A 13,332-nucleotide genomic window follows, 5' to 3' on the forward strand; every position below is an offset into this window, starting at 1 on the left:
CCTCCTTGGGATTCTCTCCTTCTCTCTCCACCCCACACCCCTGTTCCTGCTTGTGTTTCTCTTTCTCTCAAAATAAACTTTAAAAAAAAAAAAGACAATCTACGTCGAACAGCATCCAAAATTATGACCAATAGATTTAAATCTAAGCATACGCTCAATCTCTCAAATATATGAAGCATTTTAATTTTTACAACTAAACATTGTATATCTTGAAAAGATAGTTTCTTTACTATTTCTCTTTAAAATAACCCACAATGTGCCAATTTTAAGCACTTGGATGGTGCTCAAAAATCTCAATATAAGTTCAAGCAGTTTTCTTTACATTGTATGTTTCAGTGCTTATAACACAGCTCTTTTTCACCAGAGTTATAAAAATTTTAGACTTAAATAAACAATTATCTAGGCATCTAATTACTCAGGACCTTTTTTCCTCCTGTTCTATTAGTTGTATCAGGCTTGCAGGATGAAGTTGTCTGTGACCACCACCATAAAGGTTATAAGGGAACACATTTTCAAACAAGTTCATCACCACTACCATTATCACCATAAAATGTTACATTATCTTAATCTGAGGCAACACAACTCAAGGTTAATCAAACCAACCTCCTGGCCCGTCATTGCTTATGAAAATTATGTCTAATTCAGAAATAACTTGTCTACTTTCTACGTAAATCCACTAAGAGATCAAAGTGTGGCTCAACATTAAGCACCAGCCAGCAAAACTGCCTTCCAGGCTGCTCAGTTTCTGCTATCTTTCCAAATAATAGAACATAGAACATGGCCATCTCCAAGGACTTCATAACTTTTTGAAAACTGGTGCACAAAACTTTTTGTTGAAGGTTCAGAGGTATAACAGTTGTAATTCTTCCAGAGTCCAGTTATGAGACACACTACTTTCACATTCTGTTCAGTAAATGTGGGGTGGAGAACAAAACTGACAGAATTACCCTATAGGACCCTAATAAAAGTCTAACTGCTCTGACATTAAAAAAATAAAAAGCTACCAAAAAAAAAAGAAATTACTCCCTGCTAATCATTTTATAAGTACACAACTAAGTAACATGATTGGAGCCCACAAAAGCAGAATGAAAAATCTAATACCTGGTGAAAGAAAAATACACACATACCCTGTGATCTGAAAAATACTTAAGTGTTCTGAGTAGCAAATTACAGCTAATCAAAACATCACTGTAAGTAACCTGAGGCAGAGAAAGTAAAGGTGCTGAAGAAGAGTCAAACCACCCAATGTGCAGAAACCACTAGATAGTTTCCTTGGTCCGGAGTCTGCTTTGTCTTTCAGAATAATCTTTTAGAAGAGAACACAGAACACTGTTACAACAGCCTTGGAAAAGGGAACTCTGGTTCATCACTCTGGCTCTCCAGGAATGCTTTACTTTTGGCAGGGACTGTTTGTCAATTCAATTCCCCACCCCTCAACTAGCTGACTAATACTATCCTTTTCCAGGTCTAAGGAAGTTTAACAAAAAAATCAAGTTACTAAGGGTATACACCATTCATAAAATGGAAACCTAAGTCTCCTCTTCATGTATCTGTTCTTTCAAGGGCGGGCATAAAAATGGGGATAAAGGAGGATAGATAGATAACAACTGGGAATTTGACTCTATACTATAAATTGGTCAGATGAATGGAAACAATGATTCCTCTGACCCGAAAGTACCACTAAGGTGTTCAGCATGATGGTTCTGCTATTTCCAAACGATTCTCCAGGAGTTCAATTTGGAAAAGTAATCTGTCCCAGGAGGGCAGACCAAAGAAAAAGTCTTGGACTCTTTAACCAAGTTAGTTGTTCATGATTACCTTTGTATAGCTTTGATGGGGCTACTTTTTAGTCAGTGTAAAGACTAGAAACATGAAAAATTAAGAAATTAACAGCACTGATTTATTTCCCATGTAAATCTGTCAGAAAGCACTTTTCAAAATAAAATGTTATTCAGCCATCAATTTCATAACTGTAGAGGACATTATTCTTGATAAAGAGCTTTCCTATATAAGCTTTCAAGCAGGACAAAAAAGTATGATCTACTTTATAGAAAAATACAGTACAGGAAGTGATTTGCTTAAGGTCCCAGCTACTAAGTATAGACTAAACCTTTTTCTCTCACCTAAACTCCAAGCTCTAACATTTGTTATTTTAGTGTCTGGCTGTGGGGGCAGGGAAGGGAAGGGAATTTTTCACAATGATGAACAGAAATGTAATTAGCGAAACAAAAAAATGTGCTACCACACATTTTACCACTGGCAAATAGTCACTACTCATGCAGAAAGAGTAATGGTTTATGCTACCCAAACAATAAAAGTATGAAGCTTTATTTGTTTACCAGCTAATTTACATCCTGGGGGGGGATTTTTCACTCTGAAACAGTGATTCCCTACCAAGAGTTACCAGATGCCAAGAAGTCCATAAAAGGAGTAGTGGAGTTGCCAAGTCACGTTAGATATTTCAAAAGGACTAAAAGAAAGCCATGTATTAGCTCCCAATGAGGCCACGCAGGTTATTAAGACAAGCTGCTTTGATTTTAGGTGTGAGCACAGCAACTGGATGTTAGTGCTAACTAGCTATTAGATGTTTGCATGACACTCCTTCATATCAGGAATTCACAGAAAACAGTAAGAAAGACTCATTGAGATTGAAAATAGCATTCTTTCCCTTCATATTTAAGATTAGGACAGATTTATATAACAGGAAAAGATTTAGTTCAATTCCTTTGGCTTATACAGTAAAACATCTGTTTTGTTTTTTACTTCTTAAACCTGTCTTTCATATGAAGTCAAATTACAGATTTCCTATCTAGTGACCTTTTAAATCTTAACAATTGTGGGTAGAGAGATAGAGAGAGAGAGCGCGCGCGCGCAAAGAGGGCAGAAGGGAAGAGAATCCCAAGCAGGCTCCACACTCAAGCACAGAGCCCAACATGGGGCTTGATCCTAGGACCACAAGCTGAGCTGAAATCAACAGCGGGATGCTCAACTGACTGAGCCACTCAGGTGCCCCTAAATATTTAAATGTTTCTTGATGTTATATCTGCACTCTTGACAAACTCTCTTCAGTTAACTTACACAGTAGTTAAGATTTTTGTTCAAACAGAATATAGCTAAAATGGTGGCCTTATAGCCAATAGGACAGATATTTACTGAGCATTTACTGAGTGGAAGATAAAAAGCATAATTATAGACTATTCTTCCCTGCCATCATAAAAAAAAAAAAAAGACAATCATCTAAAACTATTATAAACAAAACATAAGAAAACAAGGGGCATCGGGGTGGCTCAGTTAGTTGGGCATCCGATTTTTGGCTCAGGTCATGATCTCACAATTCGTGGGTTCAAGCCCCACGTCAGGCTCTATGCTGACAAGCTCGGAGCCTGAAACCTGCTTCAGATTCTGTGTCTCCCTCTCTCTCAAAAATAAACATTTAAAAAACATGTAAAAAACAACAACAGAACCCAAACAGTAAATAGTAAGGTCTACAGAAGGGAGGAAGGGAAAATAAACACTAGCATAAACTGAATATAAACTCATAGAAGAGCCTTGAGGGATGGTCAGACATGGAAAGACAGATTGGAGTGGGGTAAGGGGCACATTCCATCTGGGAAAAACTTATGCAGAAACCTGAAAGAAAAAGGGGGCACAGTATCTTTAGAAAATTATTCAGAAACTGGCATGCATGAGTGTAAGGAAACAACTGGTGAGGTACTACTCACTCAAATGTTAAAGAAACTACATAAGTATGCTTCTTGGTGAGCAATGGAAAAGACAGTCTGGTATACAGCAGAGCTCAATAAATATTTGGGAATAAGAGAAAATAAGAAAAATTAGGAATAGATCAAACTCATTACTTTTTTTTTAAGAGCTATAACCTTGTAGAGAATAGCAATTCACAAACACAGTAGATACGTGTAGCATTTGAAATCCATCCATTTTTCTTTGCTCTTTCCCTCTAAAAAATGGCATGGACATTAGCAAGCCATTCAGATTTTATAAAAACACTTACCTATGCTTAAAGGGGCTTTATCTTTTAGAGATACTCACTGAAATATTTACAGATGAAGTGACAAAGGGTCTTTATCTTTTAGAGATACTCACTGAAATACAGATGAAGTGACAGGTCAAGAACCTGCTTCAGAATAATGTGAGGTGGGGTACAGATGAAATAAGATTGGCCAAAAATTTATCACTGTTGTGGCTGAGTACATGGAGGTTTTTCACACTATTCAACTTCTGTGTATGTTTGATGTTTGTCCACAAAAAGTTAATACACATTCATACACACTGAGCTTCCATCATGATAATTATCTTTGGATAATATCTGTCATAATTTTGAGTAGTTTCTACTGTGGTACCATTATACCAGTCCCTACCAAATCCTCCTTTCACTGGGTGTTCTCTCATTCACTCCTTGCTCCACTTCCTAATCCGGGTCTTCACTCAATACTTTGTGTGCAGCTTACTCCTATCAGCCTATTGTATGGTTCTCAATGTGGGCACTGCTGGCATTTGAAGAGGAATAATTCTTTGTTGTGGCAGACTGCCTGAACATTACAAGACATCTGGCATCCATGGACCCCTGGCACTAAATGCCAGCACAGCAGCACCACCATCCTACAAGCGATTGAGATAACCTAAACCATACATACATATTTCCCAATATCACACACTAATTAAACCTGTAGTGAACTACCCCTAGTGCTAGATGGGAAACACATTTTTCCAACTTACTACCTCAGTAATTTAGTACCTCCCCACAGCCTACAAGTTCAGTACTCTATCATGCAAACCAGCCCTACCTTTTCCTGGTCATACCCCCAACTTCAACCAGAATAATCACCATGCAGGCCAGTCTCCGTCATGGTCACTACTACCTCCTATTTCCCATCCTTGGAAAATCTCTTTTACCAGCCTCTATCCCCATAATTTGTCAACTCCTAAGCAAAGCACATTTTCTCAAGCTTTGGTGTTTTGGGATTGCATTTCTCTGCTTAAAATGCACTTCCACTCCAAGATTCAACTCACCTGTGGCAGCCCAACTCCACTGTCAGCCTCTCACCAAAGCCTTCTCTGAAGCACCACCCCACGACCAAACTCAAAATTAATTGCTCTTTGGCTTTCAGAATGACACCAGAGAACCTGGTAACACTTTGTTATATGAAACTCTTCCCCTCAGATTTAGTTCTGAAAGCAGGGAATGTGTGGTCCAGTTTTGCAGAAACCAGTCAAAACCTAGAACAGAACACCTATATGTTCAATAGATGGCTTCTCTCCTCAGTACAGCACTTGTTATTTTTCTTTCAAAAATACACCCTATTCCCCCAGATATTCTTTCTGAAAATTATTTTCAGGTCAATTATCATAACTTTAAGGCCTTTCCAAACTCTGGAGTACCGGGCACACTTTAGGCACCTGAGTAGCCAGGTGCCTAAAGGCACCAAAAGGACTTCACCAAAAGGAATCAAAGACACCAGACTTGAAGGAACATGAAACTACCACCTTGACTCCTGTTATAAGGACCATCCATATTCTGCAGTTTGTAACAATACCCTAAATCAATTTCACCACAGTTTAATCACACACGGTCACGAAAAACATTCAATATTTCAATTATCTTACCAAGTCCCGGGTTTCTAACAAGCTTCCAACTTGAAAGAGTAAGCTTTAAATCGTCTTTTTGGCTTTGGGCAACCTTTTGGCTGCAAATAACTCATTACTTACACACAGGAGGAGCTATGTAAGCAAACACGGATACCACCACCTGCCGAATCCAGGTACAAAGCACTTTTCAGAAACACGTACGCGCAGAGCCAGGCCAGCAGGAAGGGGATAATTCAAACAGTACCAGAGGCTGCATTCTAAACTTTTTTCCCCTCGAACGCATTAGTTTTCAATAGCGGTTTTTCCTTAACACAAACTTAAAAATAATTGGGTGAATAAGCAGGACCAGGAAAACCTGACTGAAGAGTAAGGCGTTAAAACTGGAGGGCCCTTCCCCGCCGGGGTTCAAATAGCCATAGCCGACCGGCCTCGCGTGGCCCCGGGAGCAGGCCGGCGGTGGGGAGCCATGGCGACCCGGGGAGGGAAAGGGCCGCCGCAATCTTCCAACCCGAAGCGCGGAGACGGGAACCTACGGGGACCAGCCCCAAACCCAGACCCGCGGAAAAAGCTGAGAAATGCGCCGCCCGCCTCCTCCCACCAAAGCCTGGAGCCTGCAAGGCTGGGCCTGGGCTGGGCCCCTTGCCGGGGGAAAGGCGCGGATTCGCCCCGGCCGGGGACCCGGGAACCAAGAGGCCTCTACAGGACCGACTCCCCTTTGTCCGGGAACTCAGGGGACCCCTTTCCGCCTTCGCCTGGCTCCGAGGGGCTGAGCCCGGGCGCCTCACCGTGATGTTGCAATGGAGTGTGAGCGGCGGCGGCGGCGGCGAGTGTAGGCTGCCGGGCGGTGCCGCAGGCGGCAGCAGGAACTGGCAATGGAGCTCGTCCAGCTTCCAGCTGACGATGCGGAATCGCTCGTGGTTCTTATCGAAGATGGACGCCAGGAACTTCAGCTCTGCCTTGAGCCCTGACACGGACATCTTCCCCTCATCTCCGGCAGGAGGGGTGCGAAAGGGGAGCCGGGCCCGGGGCCGCCGTCACGGCCGCGACCGCCCCGCAGGGCCGGTCCGGGACCGCGCTCTTGCGGCTCCGCCTCTCCCCGCCGCCGAGGCCCGCGTGGGATGGCGGCTGAAAATGGCTAGGGACACCGAGGCCTCGGCCAGCAACTGTGTAGCGGGCGGCCGGAGCGGCTGCTCTCTTTGTAACTGACTCTGCCGGCAGGGGACCGCGGCCCCACGGCTTAAAAGGGCAACAGCGACACCGCCCCCGCTACCGACTGGGAAAGGGCTGCCCCCACCCCGCCCCCATCCCCTCCCCGCCCCGGCGCGCCCCGCGCGCCCCGCGCGCCCCTGTTCCGGCGCGTGCACGCGGCCTGCGCGCGGGCCCGCCTGGCCGCCCCCTCCTCGCCGTGACCCAACCCTCTTCCTCCCCAGCCCATCTGCTTTGCTCCTCTTGCTCTAAGACGCGAGGCTTGGGGCCAGCTGGCTCCCAGGTCCCTGATCACCTGGAGGAGCAGGAGACCCCTGCGCGCCCCCGCTCCCAAGCCTGGGGCGGGCCACGTGCGCGGCCTATTGCGCCGGCCACGTTGGCGCTGCTGCGGACGCGCGCCAGCCCCTTGGGGGCGGCTCCTCCTTTAAGCTCTCGGCACACCACCCACTCACCTGACCCAGGCCAGGCCCTAATGGGAGGCGGCGGGCGGCGGGTAGCCCTTCGGACGCAAATCGGCCCACTTACCTTCATCTTCGCTGCTCTAACCCCAGTCCTAGCCCCACTTCGCTACCCTGGGTTCCTGCCAGGGCCTTTTTTCTCTCTTCCTTTCCTGCCTTGAGTTTTTGTCCTGTTTCCCAAGTTTAGGGAAACCCTCCACCTCCCATAGAGGCAGGGCTGGCCTATTTTCAGTAAAGTCTTAGCTCAAATGTCATTTCTGAGAGTGCCTCCCTGACCGCCCAATCTAAAATAGCCACCCAGTCACTATGTCACATCATCCTATGTTATTTTTTTTCCTCTCAGCACCTATCACCATCTGATATTTTTCTTGTTTGTTCATTGCCTCTGCCCAAGGTGAATGTCTTACTCAGGGTGGTATCCCCAGGATCTAGAACAAAACCTTTCGTAGACACCCAGTGTTAATGAATGCTCCTATCTGGAATGCCCAGCACTTAATACAATCGGTGGCACATTCTAGATGGATGGACTGTATGGCAGTCTAAAGGAATACAGTATAATTGGGCAGGCAATAGTATGTTTAGTAATACGTACTAGAAGCAGTATCCATCCCATAAGTGTGCAACCTATGTAGTTGTACAGGGCTGCTAGCTTAAAAGGAGCTTGTGCTTGGTTTAATGCTCTGCTGTAGCCCTTTTGAAGTCCTTAATAACTTTTCAACAAGGGGTTCTGCATTTTCCTTTTACACCTGTCTTGACTGGAGGTATCTAACTTTCTCTGCTGTCTGAATGTTTCCTGCTTTGTGATCTACAAGTGGTTCCTGGTCTACTGGTCCCTTAGATGACATAATACAGAACAACACAGGGAGATATTAGGTCCACTGAATGAAGAATATTTTTAAAGTTTTTCTTTTCATTTACTTCTGAAATATTGTATCATATTATAGTGCTTCTTAATTTTCAGGGAGTCACAGACCCTCCAGAGAATTTTTTTTTTTTAATTTTTTTTTTCAACGTTTATTTATTTTTGGGACAGAGAGAGACAGAGCATGAACGGGCGAGGGGCAGAGAGAGAGGGAGACACAGAATCGGAAACGGGCTCCAGGCTCTGAGCCATCAGCCCAGAGCCCGACGCGGGGCTCGAACTCACGGACCGTGAGATCGTGACCTGGTTGAAGTCGGACGCTTAACCGACTGCGCCACCCAGGCGCCCCGCTCCAGAGAATTTAATAAAAGTTATCCATTTTCCTGGGAAAAGATCTCTGCATATTCATGGTCCTGACACTAGAGATACCATTATGAATTGGGACCAAGAGGAGAAGGGGTTCCAGTCCTGAGGTGTGAGGCAGAAATAACTAGAATACTGTATTGGCACTAGTGCTGGGTTAAACACTGGAGTGGTTTGCTGCTTGCTTTTTCCTTCAGTGCCCAGTACTCTTGGGACCCTAATGGGCATGGTAGTCATGAACAAGGATTTCAGACAAAGGGGAACAACCTGTTCAGAACCTAATGACTCTGAGAAATAAAATGCTCTAAACAAGTTATTTAATCTATCTAAGCTTTATTTTGTTATCTCTAAATTGTTATGAGTAAGTAGCTTTATACATGAAAATGCTTTTACTAGTTATATTTCAGATATAAACCTATAAATATCAACTTCACAAGCATTTTTTGAACATCTGCTCTGTGCCAAGCCATAAAGGGCTAGACAGAATAGAATCTGAATTCAGGACGCTTAAAGTCTAGCTTTGGAAACAAAACACTGTTTCCAGATGCTTTAGGCTGCAGATAACAGAAAACTGTGACTTACAATTGCTTGGACAATAAGGAAATGTATTACTTCACATAATGGGAAGTTCAGAGTCAGGGCAGGCTCCAGGATTGGTGATTAGATCTTCAATGATATGAATAGACCAGATTCTCTCCATCTTCTTTGTCAGGATGAGAGCAAGGAGGCTGTAGAGCAGTTCTTGTGGGTTGCACCTAGACATGACAATATCCAGAGTCAGAAAAGACTGTTTCTTCCATGTCTCCTTCTAAGACATGGGGACCTTTGCAAGATTCTGCCCAGCTGTCTTCCCTTGTGTGTCATTGGCAAGAAATGTGTCACATGCCCATCCCTAAACCAATCACAGGTAAATGGATAGGACCATTATCATTCAGTGGACTTCCAATCATCTGGGATGGAATGGATGTTGAGACAACCACAATGTTTACTAGACTCACAAATAAAGATAACATCAGACCACAACTGATAAGTTCAAACTACTGAACTAGCACCCAACAAGGAGGAAATTATTTCCAGAAATTACTTGATAAAATATGATCATGTTCAGAGAATATCCAAGAGCCCAGTTGATTATACAGTATAATCCAAGAAGATAAATTTGAGATGTTATCTGACACCTGATTTCAGGAGCTGAAATACCATGCTAGGGACTACACTTTCATTTGGTGAGAGTCATCACTGTTAAGATTAACCTGACATTAATGTGTACAAAATAGATTTCAGTGGGTTTAAAACTGTGAAGTAGCCATGAAGAAGAAGCAGGAAACCCAGAATCTAGATCTGACCTGCCATTAACTCAATAGAGTAAGTCACATTCAGCTCTGAGTTTCTTCAGCTCAAATAATAGTCTTTCAGATTGGTCCAAATCAATAGAGAGAAACAATGAAGTAGGAGATGTGACAGTGGGAGTAGAAAGGACTACACTGATTCTAGGGATAATTCTGAGATAGAACTGCTAGATGTTAGAGTTGATACAGAGAGAGAGAGAGAGAGAGAGAGGTGTCTTATTTAAAGTAACATTGACATTTCTAGAGCAGGTGGCTGGGAGGGAGTGATGTTATTGATACAGCCAGAAAAAAGATGAATTTGAGGTGATAATGGGACCTCAGAGAATTTGTATTATAGGCCTTGAGTTTATAAGGGAAGTCAGCTCAAGACACATTAATTGTAGATCAGCCACACAGAATGATAGTAGAAGCCTTGAGTGTGGGTATGATCGTTGAGTCACAGGGGAGGGAAGACAACTTAGGCCATTGAAGGGACCCTGAGTCATTGAAGAAGTCAATGTGTGTCAGATTATCTGTGGAAAGGACAAAAAAGACAAGGACCAAGAAAAATCCAAGGGCTTTAGGGATTAGGAGGTCTATGGTGTTTTAGAGAAACATTACAATAGAATGGACATGGGATAGAAGCAAAGACACTGTATGTAGACTATGACTTTGAAAGGTTTCAGAGTAATGAGAAAGATGAACGGTCATTTGCAGTAGCAAAGCAAAGGGAAACTTTGGTCTGTTTTTATTATAATATAGACAGAGGTAGATTTATTGTGAATCTTAACCTTCAGGGCCCCTCACACTTGCACAAGTCCCTTCTAAATACAGCTGACCCTTGAACACCACAGGTTTGAATTCACAGTTCCACTTACATGCAGATTTTTTTTCTGATAAATACAGTCTAGTATTGTAAATATATTTTCTCTCCCTTATGATTTTCTTAGCAACATTTTCTTTTTTCTGTCCTTATTGTAAGAATACAATTTATATATATATAATACATATAAATACAAATTATGTGTTAATTGACTTTATGTTATTGGTAAGGCTTTTGGTCAATAGTAAGCTATTAGTAGTTATGTTTTGGGAAGTCAAAAGCTGCATGCAAACTTTTGACTGTGCGGTGGATCAGGACCTCTAACTCCTAAATTGTTCAAGGGTCAGTTGAAAATATTGACTTTTGTTCCCAAGTTGGTATCTGTAATTTTGTGTTCTTTTTCTTGAAGAGGGCTCCCAAGATTGAATAAGCTTCAGACCCTACAAAACCTGGATCTGCCCCTAAAAAGAGAGTCATTTATAGGCAATGAAAACTGAAGATACCAGAGGGGAGATAGGGCACAGAACTAGGTCCTAGAAGAGGAGGAAAAGGACAGGATAAGGAGTTACTCATGGAAAGGAATCCCTTCCAACTCCATGGAGGGTGAGGGTGAGGGTGGGGGAAAGAATGGGAGGAAGACAAAGAAATGTTAAGTTGGAATGGACAGTTGTTGAGAAACCTCAAACTGAATGACCTTGATTTCAACAAGGCAAGGTGGAAGATGGGCAAGACAAAGACAGAAACCTGAGGACAAGGGAGTACTGACAAAAATTTGTTGAGAACTCTGACCCTGGAATTCTACCTGGACATGCATGATGGACCATGAGAATAAGATGGGGTCAGAGTGGAACTCCCCAGAAAGTTCAGTACAAAAGGAGTGGGAGAAATCACAACTTGTATTATAGAATTTTGAATTTCAAGGATGTGAATGGGGAATAATTCTCAGCAATGGCATATTTCGTGCTATTCTGTCCCAACATATCCTCTAGGGCTGCTCTCAAATGACATTTCTTTGTTTCAAGCCTTCTCTAGTCCCCTAAATTAAATTTAATCTCACTTTTTCTCCCATTTCCTGGTACCTTACTATTTGGGTTTCACCTTGTGTATGACTAGCTGATTTCATCTTTGTCTGCTGGATTATAAACTTGTCTAATCATCTCTTCATATCTGCAACACATAGTACAATCCCTGGGACATAGAAAATTTCCAATAAGTGATCACTGAGTAGACACAACCTACTAGAAGTGAAAGCCATGTAATGTCTTCAGTTAGAGACTGCAAGTAAGTGAGAGAAGTGATCTAGTTTCACTGAAATCTCAGAGAAGCTGTGAAGACCTCTCCCTGTCTGAAGTGTGCACACATCAGCATGTAGCCACATATGCCCAGACAACCACGGAGCTCCCCACGAGGCACAGGAAATGGGGCCCATCCCTGCTGAAATGAACAGTGACTCATTATTCTGCTGCAGCCAACTTAGAAATTGTTCTAAGCTAAAATTTTCACAGGTTTGGACCCTGGCTTATATTAAAATTACCTCTGATTTTAACTTAAATACCAACACCCATCATTTCCCTCTTGCCTGAATTGTAAGGGGCTTTCAGACGAAGGTGCAAAAACGTTGAGATTGTATGAATTTTAAATATATATATGTGTATGAATATTATTCTGGGGAAAAGGTCTAAAGTAGCACTGTCCAACAGACCTTTCCTGAATGATGGAAATGTTCTATACTTGTGCTATCCAACACAGTACCCACTAGCCATGTGTGGCCACTGAGCACTTGAAAAGTGGTTAATAACCGAGGAGCTGGATTTTAATTTTATTTAATTGTAATTAATTTAAATTTAAATAGCCCTATCTGGTTAATGGCTACCATATTGGACAGCACAGTGCAAAATAACTATAATAATACCTATAGCTCAGTATAGCTCTTTTAAAGGCATGTCATTCTGGGGCACCTGGGTGGCTCAGCCACCTGATCATGGATCAGGTCACAATCTCACAGTTTGTGGGTTTAAGCTCCATGTTGGGTTCTGTGCTGACAGCCCAGAGCCTAGAGCCTGCTTCAGATTCTGTGTCTTCCTCTCTCTCTGCCCCTCCCCTACTTGTGCTCTATCTTTGCCTGTCTCTCAAAAGTAAATAAGAAATGTGAAAAAATAAATTAAATAATTAATTAAAAGAAAAAACATGTCATCCTTACTCCTTGAGAACAGTGACCATTTGTTACTAAGTATTATATATCATCAGTGCCTATACAGACTTAGTGCCTAATGTTAATGTTTGTTGAATGAATAACTGAAAGACCAAATTTCATGTTTTTTCTGAACTTAGTTTCTACATTTCTTTTTTTTGAAGAATTTTAAAAAATGCTTATTTATTTTGAGAGAGAGAGACAGAGCGTGAGTAGGGGAGGGGCAGAGAGAGAGAGAGAGGGAGACACAGAATCTGAAGCAGGCTCCAGGTTCTGAGCTGTCAGCACAGAGCCCGATGTGGGGCTTGAACCCATGAACTGCAAGATCATGACCTGAGCTGAAGTCGGGTGCTTAACCAACTGAGCCACCCAGGTGCCCCAGATTTTACATTTCTAAAATAAAAATGATGTACACTTGGATTTATACTAGCTCAAAACAAATAAGTATCTAGTAAGCAAATATCCACTCATTTAACAAATATCTATTGAGCACC

At 42.6% G+C, this 13,332-nt stretch overlaps 1 protein-coding gene across 2 annotated transcripts in view; it reads right to left on the bottom strand.

Moving 5' to 3' along the window:
* UBE2Q2 (ubiquitin conjugating enzyme E2 Q2) overlaps window positions 1–6,883 on the bottom strand; it is a 67,309-nt gene extending 60,426 nt beyond the window's left edge. For both annotated transcript variants that reach the window (XM_025918980.2, XM_025918979.2), the window contains exon 1: window positions 6,393–6,883. In XM_025918980.2, coding sequence (XP_025774765.1) covers window positions 6,393–6,584 — 192 coding nt within the window. In that variant the 5' untranslated portion in view covers window positions 6,585–6,883. The remainder of the gene's footprint in view (window positions 1–6,392) is intronic.
* Between the last annotated feature and the right edge of the window lie 6,449 nt (window positions 6,884–13,332).

The sequence above is a fragment of the Puma concolor genome, chromosome B3 (assembly GCF_028749965.1).
Source record: "Puma concolor isolate L17-30 chromosome B3, mPumCon1.1.hap2, whole genome shotgun sequence".
Lineage (NCBI taxonomy): Eukaryota > Metazoa > Chordata > Mammalia > Carnivora > Felidae > Puma > Puma concolor.